Here is a 17,851-nt window from a genome sequence, read left to right as displayed (position 1 = left end):
TTTCAAATCTCCCCTCATTCTTCTATGTTTCAAGGAATAAAATCCTAACCTGTTCAATCTTTCCCTGTAACTCAAGTCCTGAAGACCCAGAAACATTCCAGTAAATCTTCTCTGCACTCTTTCGGCTCCCTTTAAATGTTGAGGGCATTGGACAGTCGACGCTTAGGGAAATGGACAGTCCAGATGAAGGGTCTTGACCTGAAACATCGACTGTCCATCTCCCTCCACAGATGCTGCCTGACCCGCTGAGTTCTTCCAGCATCTTGTTTTTGGCTCCAGATTCCAGAATCTGCAGCGTCTCCTGTCCCCCTTTAAATGTTCCCCACTTCACTGCTGCTCCCTACAAATCTCCGCCTGGGGCCCTGAATAATTATAGCAGTGAGCAGAGCTGGGAGACTGGGTGCCAAACTGTTTACTTCCACCCCTAATGGGATTGAGCTGTTTCTCACAGTCAGAGTCAAGCAGCATCCACCGTGGAGACATCAGGCTTTTCTGTTCTTAGTTCAGTCTGCAACAAGACACTCGAGGAGATCTGTAAACATTTATGGACTATTTATTAATCACTAAATGTGGAATATAGCAATTACACTGTTGGATAGAATTAATCAACCGGAGCATAACCGTAGAAATTCTGCAGATGCGTTAAGGTGCGTACGAAATCATTTTAACATGTACATCACATACACAGGCAAAGTGTATTCATCCCTGCTACACAACCTCTGCAACTAAATATTACAGAATGTGTACACATTTTTGATTCCTACAAAGCTTTATTTTAGAACTGTAAGATAAATCTATTATATCTGGAGATCACAGGCTAGTCATAACTTAATGTACTAACTACAAGCCAAATGGTTTATTTATGAGAGATGATTGCTTTGATTTCCTGGATGGAGGGTCTCAATACCAGAGAACAAAATATTTTATCATCAAGTATAAATATCAAACACTCACGTCTCAGGTACATCACAGACTAGATACAAAGTAAGGCTCACTCTACATTCTTTCAAGAAGTCCTAGACATAGTATGGATTGGGTTAGATAAAGATTAAAGTTCCACCTGCCACTCACAAATAGATATATAAAATTTAGTTTCCTCTATAGATGGGCTGGCTCCTCAGAAAGAAGGCAGATGACTACAGCTAAAGGAGGGCTCCGATAACCCAGCTTGAAGGAATCAGTCATGACACCGCTTAAAGGAACACTCCTGATTTCCCACACAGAATTCTGCCCCTGCTTGGCACTAGCATAACACATTTCTTAAAAGTTGTAGGGTCAGCTTTAACATTTTTTTGAATAGCAGAAGGTCTGAGCTGTGGACTCAAGCCTGTATGGAAGCAGATTGGATCAATTTGATACTCCAGGTGTTTTAAAGTGGCTCATCAGTTTCCAGCAACTGTTTTCAATATCTCTTTCCTTGGCACCCTGCATATAACGTTCAGTTCTTAATTAGGAGGCTGGACAAATCAACCTGTATGAAGATCTCTACTACTCAGTGAAGGACTGTAACATTTTTAAAGTCTACTTTTCTCTTAGCATGGTGGTTCATCTGGCAACAACAACAACTTGCACTTTTTTTACACAACAGGCCGACAGAAGGGCTTCATGGGACCAATTATCGAGCACAATCTGCAATCGAGTCAGAGCAGGGAACATTAGCTCAGGATCTCGGTCGATGAGAGAGGAGAGAGGGCTAGAAAAGGAAATGGTGCGGCGATGGAAAGGTGAATGAGCAAGAGGCCAGAACTGGCCAGAAATATGGGCGAGGTTACAGAATGAGAAATGTTAAGAGCCTGAACAGACTTGAGAAGGAGATGAACATCTTAAAATGACAAGCAGCTATTGAGCTTATTGAGGATTCTGCAATGAACCTTCCTTTATTTCTCATTCCTCTCTGTAAGAAATTGCCTGATGATTGACTTGCAGCTTTCAACCGAAATTCAAAACTGATTGAAGTGAAAGGTCAAACTGATTTGCACCACAGCAAAACAGCAGCTCGAACAAGAGACCACGGGATATCAGGATCCAAGTTAGGTAACATCCAATACTTGTTATGAGCACCTAACTTTTATTTTCCCTTCTTAACACCTTAAAATACCTTAGGGTTGCAAAGAAATATTCATTAGCCATCACTTACCAAAGCATCTATACTTTAAAGGTTGCATGAAGTACAGAGATCATGAAAGGCATTATATAAATGCAAGCCTTTCTTTACGTCATGCATGACACAGTGAATGAAGATGGCATCTTATGGCTGAGGTGGACAACTCAGACAGAACTCGTCATCTGCCTGTTGTGACTGCAGGTATATCAACTGGAATACATTCTGGACGGTCTTACAATTGTCAACCTTATGTAAGAAGATGAACAGGCTAATCCACCCGAGGTCCTTTCTGCTTGTTGATTTGAGGTTAAGGGCATTGTCACATCAGATCAGAAGGTATATAACGCCCAGATGGCCTTTTAATGCTGGAACAGTAAATAGAATTGAACTGGTTATCGTGAACAACAACAAGGTGTTACAGAACCAATGGAGTCTGACATTTCCCTATATCTTTCACATTCTGTTGATTATTCACACATGGAATGGTGGGTGTCACCAGTAAAGCCAATATTTTAATGTTAAACCCCTAGTTGAGTACCCTCACAGCGCTCAAAATACCCTTAGAGTACTGTGTCCAGTTCTGGTTGCCTCATTATAGGAAGGATGTGGAAGCATTGGAAAGGGTGCAGAGGAGACTTACCAGGATGCTGCCTGGTTTAGAGAGTATGGATTATAAGGGAGCTAGGGCTTTACTCTTTAGAGAGAAGGAGGGTGAGAGGAGACATGATAGAGCTGTATAAAATATTAAGAGGAATAGATAGAGTGCACAGCCAGTGCCTCTTTCCCAGGGCACCAATGCTCAATACAAGAGGGCATGGCTTTAAAGTAATGGGTGGGAAATTCAAGGGAGATATCAGAGGAAGGTTTTTTACCCAGAGAGTGGTTGGGACATGGAATGTGCTGCCTGGGGCGGTGGTGGAGGCAGGTACATTGGTCAAATTCAAGAGATTACTAGATAGGCATATGGAGGAAATTAAAATAGAGGGATATGTGGGAGGAAGGGGTTAGATAGTCTTAGGTGAGGTTTAAAGGTCGGCACAACATTGTGGGCCGAAGGCCCTGTACTGTGCTGTACTGTTCTATGATTCTATGATTCTATGATTCAACCTGTTTCCAGGACTTGAGGGCCTGAGTTATAGGAAGAGGTTGGGCAGGCTAGGACTTCTTGGAACGTAGGAGACCGAGGGATGACCTTATAGAGGTGTATAAAATCATGAGGGGCAGAGATAGGGTGAGTCTTTTTCCCAGGGAAAGGGAATCAAAAACTAGAGGGCAGAGGTTTAAGGTGAGAGGGGAAAGATTCAAAAGGGACCTGAGGGGCAACTTCTTCACACAGAGGGTGGTGGGTATGTGGGATGAGTTGCCAGAGGAAGTGGTTGAGGCAGGTACAATAACAACATTTAAAAGATACTTGGACAGGTTTATGGATAAGAAAGGGATGTGAGCCAAACATGAGCAAATGGTGCCAGCTTGGATGGGCATCTTGGTCGGCATGGGCGAGTTGGGCAAAAGGGCCTGATTCCGTGCTGTATTGCTCTATGAACCCTGAACTGAACATCCTGCTGGGATTGTTAAGAGACAACAAGTTTGATGTGGGCCTTGATTCACAGAAAGACCAGACCAGAGAAAGACAGCAGATTTCTTTCCCTGAACCACATTAGTGAACGGAGTTTTTGTGGTAATTCTGATGATTCACGGTAACGAAAATCTGATACTTGCAGTTTATTGCAGGTTTGCTTAATTTAAATCTGTTTATGCTGGGAAGCAGACATTTCTCCAGGCTAATAGTCCAGGATTCTGGAGGCCAGCTGATTTCAGTAACCTAGCTGCCCAAAATATTTATCCAAACCTACTAATAAATCTATCCACATCCTTGCATTCCAAATCCAAGCCAGTTCATGTATTAAAACATTTCTCCTTCTTCTGTTCCGGCTGTCCTCTAAACTTTCCCATTCAAATGTCTTTTACATGTTGTAATCCTCTCTATCACTTCCTCTGGCAGCTGATTCCATATACCCGCCACCCTCAGTGTGAAAAAGTTGCCATTCAGATCCCCTTTAAACCCTTTCCCATCTCACAAACCCGCGCCCTACCAGTTTTAGACTCCCCCACCCTGGGAAAAATACTGTGACCATTCACTTCATCTCTGCCCCTCGATTTTATAGCCTCTACAAGGTCACCCCTCAGCTTCCTACACAAAAATGCCCCAGTCTATCCAGTCTCTCCTTAAGCCCTCCAGTCCCAATAACATCCTTGTGAATCTCTTCTGCACCTTTATCAGCTTAATGACATCCTTTCTATAGCTAGGCAAACAGAACTGCACACAATAATCCAAGTGTGGTCTCACCGACATCTTGCACAGTTGTAACATGGTTGCTCAACTCTTGTACTCAATGCCCCGAACAATGAAGGCAATGAGGAAGTCTGTTTACGTTAGTCAGTGATGGAACCAGTGGAGAAAGCATTCAATATTGCAAAATTCTGTCACTCTCTTCCACATTATTGATAATCCTTACTTTGCTGCCAGCTCTGGCTCATTTGGTAGCATTCTCACCCCCTGTGGGTGTAGGTTCAAGTGCCGCTGCAGAGATTTGAGCTGGAACTCCATACAGTGCCATTATTTGGGTAGATTTTTAAAGTGACCCTCTGTTTTCCATCGCAGGTGAAGGTAAAAGACTCCAGGGCACAATGATGAGCTGCTCAGTGGAGCTGCTTCCTCAAAGCACCAGAGACCTGGGTTCAATCCTGACCTCCGGTGGTGTCGGTGTAGAATTTGCACATTGTCCCCGTGACCACATGGCATTCCTCAGGATATTCCTGTCTCCTCCCACATCCCAGTGACATACAGGTTTGTAGGTTAATTAGACACCTTAAATTGCCCCAAGTCATAGTGTCATAGAGTTGTACAACATAGAAACAGGCCCTTCGGCCCACCGTCACTGCCAACCATCACATCTATCTATCCAAATCCCATTTGCCTGCATTAATTCTATATCCCTCTGTGCCCTGTTCATTCAAGTACCCATCCAGGTACCTCTTAAATGTTGTTTCTGTTCCTGCCTCCACCACCTCCCATGGCAGCTCATTCCAGATACCAACTACCAAAAAATTACCCCTCAGATCCTCTTTAAACCTCCTCCCTCTCACCTTAAACTATGCCCTCTAGTTTTAGACATCCTTACCCTGGGAAACAGACTGTGGCTCTCTACCTACCCTATCTTGCTTCTCATAATTTTATATCCCTCTATCATGTCACCTCTCAGCCTCCTTCGCTCCAGAGAAAACAGGCTCAACCTATCCAATCTCTCCCCATAACTCTCCCCATTTATTGCGTGCAGTTCTGGTCACCTCACTATAGGAAAGATGTCGAGGCTTTAGAGAGGGTGCAGAGGAGGTTTACTAGGATGCTGCCTGGATTAGAGGACATGTGCTATCAGGAAAGGCTGGACAAACTTGGGCTCTTTTCTCTAGAGTAGCGGAGACTGAGGGGTGATCTGTTGGAAGTGTATAAAATTACGAAGGACACAGATAGCGTGGACAAGCAATATCTTTTTCCCATTATTGAGAGATCAAATACCAGAGCGCATGCATTTAAGGTGAGAGGGGGTAGGTTCAGAACAGACGTGAGGGGAATGTTTTTTTTACTGAGAGAGTGGTGGATGCCTGGAATGCGTTGCCTGATAGGGTAGTGGAGGCAAATTCATGGGGGGCTTTTAAGAGGGGCTTGGATGAACACATGAATGAGAGGAAAATAGAGGGATATGGGCATTCTGTAGGTAGGAGGGATTAGCTATGTCAGCACAACATTGTGGGCTGAAGGGCCTGTTCTGTGCTGTACTGTTCTATGTTCTATGTATAACTCAAGCCCTCTAGTCCTAGCAATGTCCTTGTGAATCTTTTATGTGCTTGCTCTGGCTTAATCACATCCTTCTTATAGTGTGGTGGCCAGAACTGCACACAGTGCTCTGACTTCAGACTAACCAAGGTCTTGTACAGCTGAAACATAATGTCCTAACTCTTGAACTCAGTGCCCTGACCAATGAAAGCAAGTGTGCCACAGGCCTTCTTCACCACCCTGTCTACCCATGTTGCCATTATCGGGGAGCTATGGACTTGTACCCCTAGATCTCCATTCCACACACTTCCCAGGACCCTACTCTGTAGATGAGTGGCAGAATCTGATGAGAATGTGGGGAGAATAAAATTAGATTAATATAGGGTTGGTGTAACTGGGTGGTCGATAGTTGGTACAGACACGATGGGCTGAAGGGCCTATTTCCATGATGTATCTCTCTATTACTCAATGACTAAAAACTGGATTTGCTCTGGTAACCTGATTAATATTTATCCCTCAGGCAACATGACTAAACCAGGCTTATGAAAACAGGTTGAGGGAACTCGGCCCTTTCTCCTTGGAGCAATGAAGGATGAGGGGGGACCTGATGGAGGTGTATAAGGTGATGAGAGGCATTGGTCATGTGGATAGTCAGAGGCTTTTCCCCAGGGCTGAAATGGTTGCCACAAGAGGACACAGGTTTAAGGTGCTGGGGAGTAGGTACAGAGGAGATGTCAGGGGTAAGTTTTTTACTCAGAGAGTGGTGAGTGTGTGGAATGGGCTGCTGGCAATGGTGGTGGAGGCGGATACAATAGGGTCTTTTAAGACACTTTTGGATAGGTACATGGAGTTTAGAAAAAGGCTATGGGTAAGCCTAGTAATTTCTAGGGTAGGGACATGTTCGGCACAGCTTTGTGGGCCGAAGGGCCTGAATTGTGCTGTAGGTTTTCTATGTTTCTACTTTAACCAGTTTATGGAAGAATATTTACAACATGAAAGGAGGCCATTTGGCCCATTCTGTCTGTGCTGTTCTTGTTTATTATCGTTATCTGTGGGGGTTCACTGCATGCAAATTGGCCACTGCATTTCCTACACTACATCAGTGAGCACTCTCTGCAAGTTAGAATTTTAGAGAGATACAACACACAAACAGGCCGTTCAGCCCATCAAATTCGTGCTGACCATCAACTCCCATTTACCCATGTCATTCTCCCCACACTCCCATCAACTATCTCCAGATTCTACCACTTACCTACACACCAGGGGCAATTTACAGTGGCCTATGAACCTATGGGACTAGGAGGAAATCCGAGCACCCAGAGGAAACCTACGTGTCCGCAGGGGGGAGCGGGCAAACTCCACACAGACAGCACCCGAGGTCAGGATTGCACCGGGTCTCTGGAGCTGCGAGGCAGCGGTTCTACCCGCTGTGTCATTGTATGTAACTAGCCGCTGTTGTCTGTAAAACCCTTGGGGGCTCCCAATGCTGAGTATAAGTGTTACAGAAATGCAAACCTTTCCCCACTCACATGAGGATAGAATTTAACCCTTGGGTTTATTAGTGCGGAGAGCGAAGACCCATCCAGTGCTCAGTACAATTCGCAAGGTGTGGAGAGGATATCGGAACCGATCTCCTGGGATCCGGGTGGACTTATGAAGGTGGAAAGGATCTGGATCGTTCTGGAACACAACTGATTTTACCCCACACTTCTGTGAATTACATTCCCACCCCACATTCGAATTCCGCCCACATTCCCGCCAAGACGTGGGCGCCAAATTTGCTTCCTTGCCCAAACTCCCCTTGGGTCATTTTCTAGGAGTCTTCTGGTGTAAAGCGGCCATTCGATGCACGGTGCTTTCATTACATCCCTTCACCTTGGCCACGCGTGGCGCAGGGTCACCTCTGAAGAAGGTTGGGATCGCTTGCAATGATAAAGACCCAAAACAAGAAGTCATTATCAAAGGCTGTTGGGGGGTGGGGGGGGGGGGGAGTGTGGAGGGTACGGGTGAAGGACGCTCCTTTCCAGCCCAATGTGTTTGCTCAGTTGGAAAGTCCCAGATACCCGCCGGTGCTCAGTAATGCAGCGGACACTTGCCGGTTACAGCAATCTTTGCAACTCTTGGAATGGATTTTAGAGAGGTTAAACTAAAAGAAAGCCAGCCACGGTTGGAGTCCAGCCCTTTCAACCGCCGTCTTTACGCCTGTTCCTGGCGCTCCCAAGGGGTAGGGTCGTTGTTGTCCACTGGCGCCGCGTTCTTCCGATGTTGCCAAAAGTGTTGGACGTCGGGCGGGATGTTCTGAGCCAGGTCCCGGCAGATGGGCACGTCTTCCCGGGCAGAGATGGTAGGCAGGGCGCAGAGGGAGCTGGCGGCCCCGGCGTGAGGGATGGTGGCGCATACCTTCTCGGCAAAACTGGACGTGCCACCTTGTGCGCCCGCTCCCCTCCGAGTGGCCACGGCCCAAGCGCTCCGCACGCCGTCCTTGAAGTCCTCAGAAGCAGCGAGAAGTACCAAGGGGTTGACTGTGCAGTTGGCCAAGGTGAGAACTTGAGCCAACACCAGTAAGGCGGTGGGTGGACCCGGGTTGACCGACCCCCGATGCCTACTCCAGGTCCACGCTACCCACTCCGGGAGCCGCATAAGAGCGAACGCACCGCTCAGAACCAGTAACATGACGGTAACCCTCCGGATCTCGTACCTGCGGTTCGGGGTCCTGTTTCTCCCGGGTTTGTTCTTCACCAGAGCTTTGACCAGGCAAGCCATGGCAAAGCTGACGGGCATGAGATAGACCGCAAGCGGGTAAGCCACGCCGAAAGCGGTCATGAAATGCCAAGCGTGGGTTGGGATCTCCAACACGCAAGAGGTCTCGGCTCCACGGCGCCTGAGGTCGGCGAACAGCCAGTGAGGGATGGGTAGGAGGCAAGACAGAGACCAAATGGAGCAGGTCAATGCAACCAGGCGCCGGCACTTGAAGTCAATGTAGTTCTTAGGCTTGGCAACGTGTTGGTAGCGGGCATGCCCTACCGCGGCCAGGGTGAAACTTTTCGCCGACAAGCACGCCTGAAGAAAGTAGTCGGAAGACTTACACAGGAGCCAACCGAAGGACCAACTCGGTCTGGAGTAGGTAACGGCTCGGAGCGGCGCGCAGAAAAGCAGGATCAGGAGGTCGGTGGCGCTCAGCAGGACGATCAGACCGTTGGCCACCGAGCTCTTGGCTTGCCTGAAGTCGTGCATTAAGACGGCGACCACCATGGTGTTCCCAGCCAAGCCCACCAGACAGATGACTCCCAGCACGACGGGCAGGGCAACTTTCAGCTCCGCTTCCTTGAGCTCTTGGAAACCGCCCGCGTATTCCAACAGGTCGGAGGAGCTGTTCATGGTGCTGAAAGCGACGGAGCTGTTCTGCAGGCGCCGTGCTGGGGAGACTGAATGCAATGCCGCCAGCGGAAGGAGGCGACGGGGTGGACGGGGGTGGCTCAAAGAAAGGGATGGAGATGTTTAGCGAAAAAAAAACACGTCAAGACAAGCACGTCACCCAGAAGCTCTCCGCCGGGTGCCTGCAAGAGCGATTTCTAACTAATTCACCCACCGCAGCCCCACTCGCGGACCCCAACGCTCGGAATGATTGAAGGATTGTTAACTCATTCCTCGCTGCATGATGGGTTCGAGACACGCACCAAAGCAGGCTGTAGCCTCCCAACTTACAAACCCATTTATAAATTAATCGCTACGTGTCACACCTTTGAGAGAATTGGCCACTGAGCTCTTGGCTTGCCTGAAATCATGCATTAAGACGGCGACCACCATGGTGTTCCCAGCCAAGCCCACCAGGCAGATGACTGCCAGCACGAAGGCCCCTGTCGGGGAGAGGCAGAGGGTTATCTTTCATTTTACTCGGCGACTTCCTACGATCTAGAACGAGCGGGCCGAAAGGACGCTGGAAGAAAATGCAATAGGTATTTCCAAAATTAAAACATACAGTTACTTAAAGGAAAGTGTTACAGGGGTCAAAGAGCCAGCACCGACAAAATGGGACGAGTGGCTTCCTTAATTGCTATGAGGTCATTTAGTGCTAGGAAAATGCTTTCCTGAGGGAAGAAGCTGGCGTTGATGTAGCACCTTTTACAACTTCTGGCCTTCCAAGTCAATGCAGTACTTTTTGAAGGGCATTTATTTGGAAAATGGGGCCAAGTTGTTCATAACAAGCTCCCACAAACAACCTGTTAATAACATAGAACAGCACAGCACAGGAATAGGCCCTTTGGCCCACAATATCTGTGACAACCATGATGCCAAATTAAACTAGAACTACACGCCTGCAGATGATCCCTATCCCTCCGTTTCCTGCCTGTTCATGTGCCTGTCTAAAAGCCTCTCAAGCACCACTATCTTGTCTGCTTCCACCAGCAGCCCAGGTCCATTCCAGTCCCCTACCACTCCCTGTGTAAAAAAACTTACTCCGCACATCTCCTTTAAACTTTCCCCCACTCACCTTAAAGCTATGCCTTCTAGTATTTGGCACTTTTACCCTGGGGACAAAGACTCTGATCATTAAATTATGTCTCTCATAATTTTATAAACTTCTATCAGGTCTCCCCTCAGCCTCCGATACTCCAGAGAACCAACCTCTCCTTATAGCTAAAACTTACTCATCCAGGTAGCATCCCGGTTAATTAGACTGAGTAATGGTGGTCAAGAGAGAATTATTTGTCATTACACTGCTTTTCTTAAAAATCAGGGAGAAAGAGCCTCAGTTTAACATCTCTGTTCAAACTTCAATACCTTGGCAATGAAGCCTCTCTCAGTGACACACTAATGTTCCGGGCTAGGTTTGCTCCTTGGAGAGGGTTTTGAACTCATGACTTTCTAAGGGATGGATGGTAAATGAAATGTTTACGTTGAATGATATCACCCTTCCAAGACAAAGGTTAGTTCTTGTTTTTCAATCTATGGGCAGTTCTGATTTAACTCAGTTTCTCCCTCTCCATGGATTCTCCCTGATCTGTGAGCTTTATTCAGATTTCCAGCAACTGCTGTGCTCTCTTTAGCTTAATTCCAAAGGGATTTCTTTACTCATACCTCCTCTAGACAGACTAGTTGCCATTGGTAAGCCATCATCAACCTTTCCTTCAAGAGCAATCTATGTCATCCATTTTCCCTTAGTCACCGTCCTATCACAGACATTCCTTCTGTTCTCTCCATCAGTCCCCCTTCTCTGAAAGTTTAAACATCCCTTTCCCAGTCCTAATGACTTGAAATGTTAACTCTATTTCTTTCTCCACAGAAGCTGCCTGATCTGCTGAGTATTTCCACTATTTTCCATTTTTGTTTCACATTTTTAGCATCAATAGTTACTTTGCTTTTCAAAGTTTAGTCCCATGCCCTGGTTAATAGTTACATTTGAAAAGACACAAACACACACACACACACAGACAAATGTTCTGCAACAAAATAGTGCTGTAAGTTTAGGAATGCGAGAAATCTTGTCTGGTTTTAATGCTTGTGTGAGGATTCATAGAGTCATATCCCTCTAAACCTTTCCTATCCACATACTTGTCCAAAAGTCTTTTAAACATTGTAATTGTACCCGCCTCTACAATCTTCTCTCACAGCTTATTCCATACACGCACCACCCTCTCTGTGAAAAACTCATCCCAGAACACTGCGCAAAAAGATGCATTTCACTGTGTGTTTCGATGCACATGTGACTAATAAAGACCTTATCTTGTCTTATTATGCCTAAACCTATGCCTTCTGGTTTTAGACTCTCCTATGCTGAGAAAAAGACTGTGAAATCTACCATACCTATGCTCCTCATGATGTTATGAAGCCCTATAAGGTCACCCCTCAGCCTCCTCTGCTGCATGGAAAACAGTCCCAGCTAAGGCAGTCTCTCCCTATAACTCAGGCCCTCCCATCCCAGCAACACTGCTGTTAATCTTTTCTGCAGCCCCTCTAGCTTAATCACATCCTTCCTGCATTGTGGCAGCAAGAACTGTGCACAATATCCAGTGCACCCCAACCAATGACTTTACAATGATAACATGGTGTCTCAACTCCTACACTCAACACCTTGGCTGATGAAGGCAAGTAAACCATATGCCTTCCTCCCCACCCTGTCTACCTGTGTCACCACTTTCAGGGAACTATGTACTTGTACCCCAACATCTCACAGTTCAATAACACTTCCCAGGGCCCCACTGTGCATATCTTAGCCTGGTTTCGCATCACTTCTTACTTGTCCGAGTTAAATTCCATAGCCATTATCTTGTTCACTTCCCCAGTTGATCTAGGTCCTGAGTCAAATCAGACAACTTAGACAAACCTTAGACAACTTTCTACTCTGTACCACCAATGTTGGTGTTGCTTGAAAACTTAGTAATCGTACCACCTACATCCTTATCCAAATCAGTAAAATAAATGACAAACAACAGGGGACCCAGCACCGATCCCTGCGACACACCACTGGTCACAGGCCTCCAATCTGAAAGCACTACCCTCTGCTTCCTAAACCCAAGCCAAAGTTGTATCCATCTGGTTAGCTCACCCTGGATCCCATGCAACCTAACCTTCCTGACCAGCCTACCATGCTAAAGCCCTTGCTAAAGTCCATGTAGACAATGTCTACTGCCCTGCCCTCGTCAATCCTCTTGGGCACCTCTTTCAAAAACTCAGTCAAATTTATGAGGCATGATCTCCCAGAAACAAAACACTGTGCAGACAATCACTAATTAGTCCTTACATTTCCAAATGCAAGTAATTTCCATCCCTTAGAATCCCCTCCAGTAACTTACCACCCTGATGTTAGGCTCACTGGCTTGTGGTTCCTCTGTTTGTCCTTGCAGCTCAAATATAAAGATACAACGTGGTCATCCTCCAAACTCCAGTACCTCATGCATGGCTAAGATAAAAAAAAGTCTCTGCCAGGACACCAACAATCTCCTCCTTTGCTTCCCACAATGTCCTAGGATACATCTGCTCAGGCCCCAGGGATTTATCCATCTTTATCAGCTCCAAAGACCAATATCTCCTCCATTGAGATGTTGATATATTTCAGGATATCACTGTTCTGGTCCCTGAACTCACTAGCATCCACGTCCTTCTCCACGGTAAATACAGATAAGAACTATTCATTTAATAACTCTCCCATCTCCACACATAGATTACCACATTTGCCCTTCAGGGGACCTACTGTCTCCCTAGTTATCTTTTGCCCTTGATATGGAATCTTTTAGGATTATCCATAACCTTATCTTCTTTTTGCCTTCCTAATTTCCCTCTTAAGTGTATTTCTACATTCTTTATATGATCCCACTTGATCCCAGCTACCAACACCTGATATATGCCTCATTCTTTTTCCTTGCAAGAGCCTCAATATCCCTCATCAGCCAGGGTTGTCTCACCCTGCCAGCCTTGCACTTCACTCAGCAAGAACATGCTGGCGCTGAACTCTTCCGCTCCAATACTGTAACATTGAGAAGGCATTCATTCAGGTCAAACATAAAACTCAGCAAGTTCCTCATCTTGCTGGTGTCAAGGAGAATTACAGAAATCCATTGTATGGATGCCAGATCCTCCAGTAACAAGTAGGTATTAATATTGGTATTGGTTTATTATTGTCACTTGTACCAAGGTACAATGAAAAACATGTCTTGCATACCGACCATACAGATCAATTCATTACAGAGTGCAGTTACATTGGGTTAGTACAGAGTCCATTGATGTAGTACAGGTAAAAACAATAACAGTACAGAGTAAAGTGTCACAGCTACAGAAAAAGTGCAGTGCAATAAGGTGCAAGGTCACAACAAGGTAGATCATGAGGTCATAGTCCATGTCATTGTATGAGGGAACCATTGAATAGTCTTATCTCAGTGGGGTAGAAGCTGTCCTTGTCTGGTGGTACGTGCCCTCAGGCTCTTGTATCTTCTACCTGATGGAAGAGGAGAGGAGAGAGAATGATCTGGATGGGTGGGGTCTTCAATTATGCTGGCTGCTTCACCAAGACAATGAGAGGTAAAAACAGAGTCCAAAGGGGGGAATCTGGTGTCTGTGATGCGCTGGGCTGTGTCCACAACTCTCTGCAGTTTCTAGTGGTCCTGGGCAGAGCAGTTGCCATATTAAGCCGTGTTACATCCAGATAGGATGCTTTCTATGGTGCATCGATAAAAGTTGGTGAGAGTCAAAGGGGACAAACCAAATTTCTTTAGCCTCCTGAGGAAGTAGAGGCGCTGGTGAGCTTTCTTGGCCGTGGCATCTACATGATTTGACCAGGACAGGCTGTTGGTAATGTTCACACCTAGGAACTTGAAACTCTCAACCCTCTCGACCTCAGCACCATTGATGTAGACAGGTGCATGTACACCGCCCCCTTGCCTGAAATCAATGACAAGCTCTTTTGTTTTGTTGACATTGTTGTCATGACACCATTCCGCTAAGCTCTCTATCTCCTTCCTGTACTCCGACTCATCGCTGTTTGAGATATGGCCTACAACGGTGGTATCATCTGCAAACTTGTAGATGGAGTTCAAGCAGAATCTGGCCACACAGTCATGAGGGTATAGGGAGTAGAGTAGAGGGCTGAGGACGCAGCCTTGTGGGGCACCAGTGTTGAGAATAATCGTGCCGGGGGTATTGCTGCCTATCCTCACTGATTGCGTTCTGTTTGTTAGAAAGTCAAGGATCCAGTTACAAAAGGGGGTGTTGAGTCCTAGGTCTCGGAGTTTGGTGACAAGCTTGCTTGGGATTATTGTATTGAAGGCAGAGCTGTAGTCAATAAACAAAAGTCTAACGTAAGTGTCTTTACTGTCCAGATGCTCCAGAGCTGAGTGTAGGGCCAGGGAGATGGCATCCGCTGTAGACCTGTTTCAGTGATAGGCGAATTGCAGTGAGTCAAAATTGTCTGGTAGGCTGGAGTTGATGTGTGCCATGACCAGCCTCTCAAAGCATTTCATGATGGTGGATGTCAGGGCCATTGGTCGGTAGTCATTGAGGCATGTTACCTTGCTTTTCTTCGGTACCGGCATGATAGTGGTCTTCTTAAAAAAGGAGGGAACCTGAGATTGAAACAGGGAGAGGTTAAATATGTCTGCAAATACTTCTGCCAGCTGATCAGCACAAGATCTGAGCACTTGACCCGGGAAACCATCTGGGCCAGATGCTTTCCTCGTGTTCCCTCTCCAGAAGACTGATCTTACGCCCTCCACTGTGTCCACAGGTTCAGTTGCATTGAAGTCTGTCAGGGTTGGTGGTGACAATCCACTTCCCTTTTGTTCAAAACAGGCATAGAATGCGTTAAGTTCATCAGGAAGGGATGCGCTGTTGTTAGCTATGCAGCCCGAGTTCGTCTTGAAGCCTGTTATGGCATGTAAGCCCTGCCATAACTGACGGCTGGTCTGGGGCTCTATTTTGAGTCAGTAATGGCTCTTGGCATCCCTGATAGCTTTCCAAAGGTCATACTTTGATTTCTTGTACAGGTCAGGATCACCAGATTTGTGTGCAGCAGTCCTCTCCTTCAGTAGGGAGTGGATTTCCCGGTTCATCCATGGTTTCCTGTTTGGGAACACCCGTATTGTCCTCTTTGGTACACAGTCCTCCACACACCTGCTGATAAAGTCTGTGATGGTGGTGGCATACTCATCAAGGCTGGCAGCTGAGTCCTTGAACATGGACCAGTCCACTGTCTCAAAGCAGTCACGTAGAAGCTCATCTGCTTCCTCAGACCAGCACTGCATGACTCTCCGTACCGGATCTTCCCGTTTCTGTTTCTGTGCAGGGAGGAGGAGCACAGCCTGGTGGTCTGATTTCCCAAAGTGAGGACGAGGGGTGGCTCGGAAGGCATCTTTGATGGTTGTATAGCAGTGGTCAAGGGTGTCAGTGCCCCTGGTGGAGCAGGAGATGTGCTGGTAGTATTTTGGTAACACGCTCTTGAGGTTGGCCTGATTGAAGTCGCCTGCAATAATGAAGAGGGATTCAGGAGGGAATAAATGGAACCATTCATATAAATAGAAAACACTTTAACAATCAACTGAGTCAGACAGCATCTGTGGAAACAGGAAGATAGAGTTAATGTTTCAGACTGATGGCTTTTCACAGATGCTGCCTAATCTGCTGAATGTTTCCAATGTTTTGTTTGGTAGTTTTTTATCTCAGAATTCAAAGCATCTTGCTCTTTGATCTAAAGTGAAACTTTGCAGCTTCCCTCTTAAAATTAATATGGTGATAGTGTTGATGTTGGAATGCAAGCATCTCTTACTTACAGATATACATGAGCAAACAACAATGTGTATTTACGTAACTAATAAACTGCCGTAAAATATCTTAACTGGACTGTTCTCAAACAAAATTTGACACGTGCAGTCACATGTGTATGATGCAATGCTCATCTCTTCCCCCAAGCATCATTTCTTGCATTACAGCAGTGTGCAACTTACAAGCAGAAACCTAGGTTGGGGATCTGAGATTGCAGTGGCTCCTGGTTGTTCATGCTTGGTGTTGGAAGCTTGAAGCTAAGTTAGCCTTTTGTGGAAGTCCTGGCGATATGCCAATCAATTGAACTACACATGCTTGCAAACTGAAACAAAAATTGGTAAATTACATTGGTAAATTGGTAAATTGGTTTATTATTGTCACATGTACCGAGCTACAGTGAAAAACGTGTCTTTCATTCCATCCATACTGATCATTTCATCACAACAGTGCCTTGAGGTAGTACAAGGGAAAACAATAACAGAATGCAGAATATAGTGTTACTGTAACAAAGAAAGTGCTGTGCAGGCAGACAATAAGGTGCAAGGTCATAATGAGGTAGATTGTGAGGTCAAGAGTCCACCTTATCGTACTAGGGAACCATTCAATAGTCTTATAACAGCGGGCTAGAAGCTGTCCTTGAGCCTGGTGGTATGTGCTTTCAGGCTTTTGTATCTTCTGCTCAATGGGAGGGGGGAGAAGAGAGAATGTGTATGATGGGTGGGGTCTTTGATTATGCTGGCTGCTTTACCGAGGCAGCGAGAAGTGTAGCCAGAGTCCATGGAGAGGAGGCTGGTTTCCGTGATGCGCTGAACTGTGTCCACAACTCTCTGCAGTTTCTTGCAGTCACGGAACTGAACAGAAGCAGAAACTGCTCCAAGCACTCAATACGTCAGGCAGCATATGTGAAAAGAAGCGACCCAGTGTTAGTTCTGTTTCCCCTTCCACACCTGATCTGTCGGATGCTTGCTAATGTTCATCTGACAGTCAAATCTCACAGGTCAGCAGGCATCTGGGGGCCAGTTGCAGACAGAGAATCAGAAACAGAATCAGGTTTATTATCGCTGTCTTATATGACGTGAAATTTGTTGTTTTGTGGCAGGTAATCTCACTCAATAACACAGTGCGGAAGAAGGAGGTCCTGATATTGATCTATTGCCTAGAAGTCCTCCCAGTCTACTTCATGTATTTCCCCACTTGACCTTTCCCGATTGGTGAAAGGGATCATTTTGGCATGCATTCATCATCTTTAAAACCCTCTCTGATCATCTCTAACTTACTTCCTTTGCTGCAGCAGTGCAGGATGTTGGTGAGACTACACCTGCTGTAATGAATACATTTTTGCTCTGCTTATTTAAGGAAGGTTATGTTGCAGTCCAGGGAAGGCCTGTTCAGTTGATCCCTGAGTAAAGGGAGTAAGAAGCTGCCTGATGAGGAAAGGTTGAGCAAGTTGGGCCAATTGTCTTATGGTGAGAAGGGAAAGATTTAAGGGGGACCTGAGGGGCAAGTTTATACTGACCTGAGGGGTAAGATAAGATATCTTTATTAGTCACATATACATCAAAACACATAGTGAAAAGCATCTTTTGTGTAGAGTGTTCTAGGGGCAGCCCTCAAGTGTCGCCATGCTTCCGGTGCCAACATAGCATGCCCACAACTTCCTA

General features: G+C 46.1%; 1 protein-coding gene across 1 annotated transcript; it reads right to left on the bottom strand.

The window, feature by feature from the left end:
- Positions 1-537: 537 nt before the first annotated feature.
- Positions 538-9,339, bottom strand: LOC127580072 (G-protein coupled receptor 151-like). The gene has a single exon (XM_052033276.1). The coding sequence runs from the start codon at positions 9,315-9,317 to the stop codon at positions 8,136-8,138; it is 1,182 nt and encodes a 393-aa protein (XP_051889236.1). The 5' UTR covers positions 9,318-9,339; the 3' UTR covers positions 538-8,135.
- Positions 9,340-17,851: the final 8,512 nt, after the last annotated feature.

Source organism: Pristis pectinata, chromosome 2, assembly GCF_009764475.1.
Source record: "Pristis pectinata isolate sPriPec2 chromosome 2, sPriPec2.1.pri, whole genome shotgun sequence".
In the NCBI taxonomy this organism is placed as follows: Eukaryota; Metazoa; Chordata; class Chondrichthyes; order Rhinopristiformes; family Pristidae; genus Pristis; species Pristis pectinata.
Note: the sequence above shows the minus strand (reverse complement) of the source record. Positions and strands in the feature narration are given on the sequence as shown.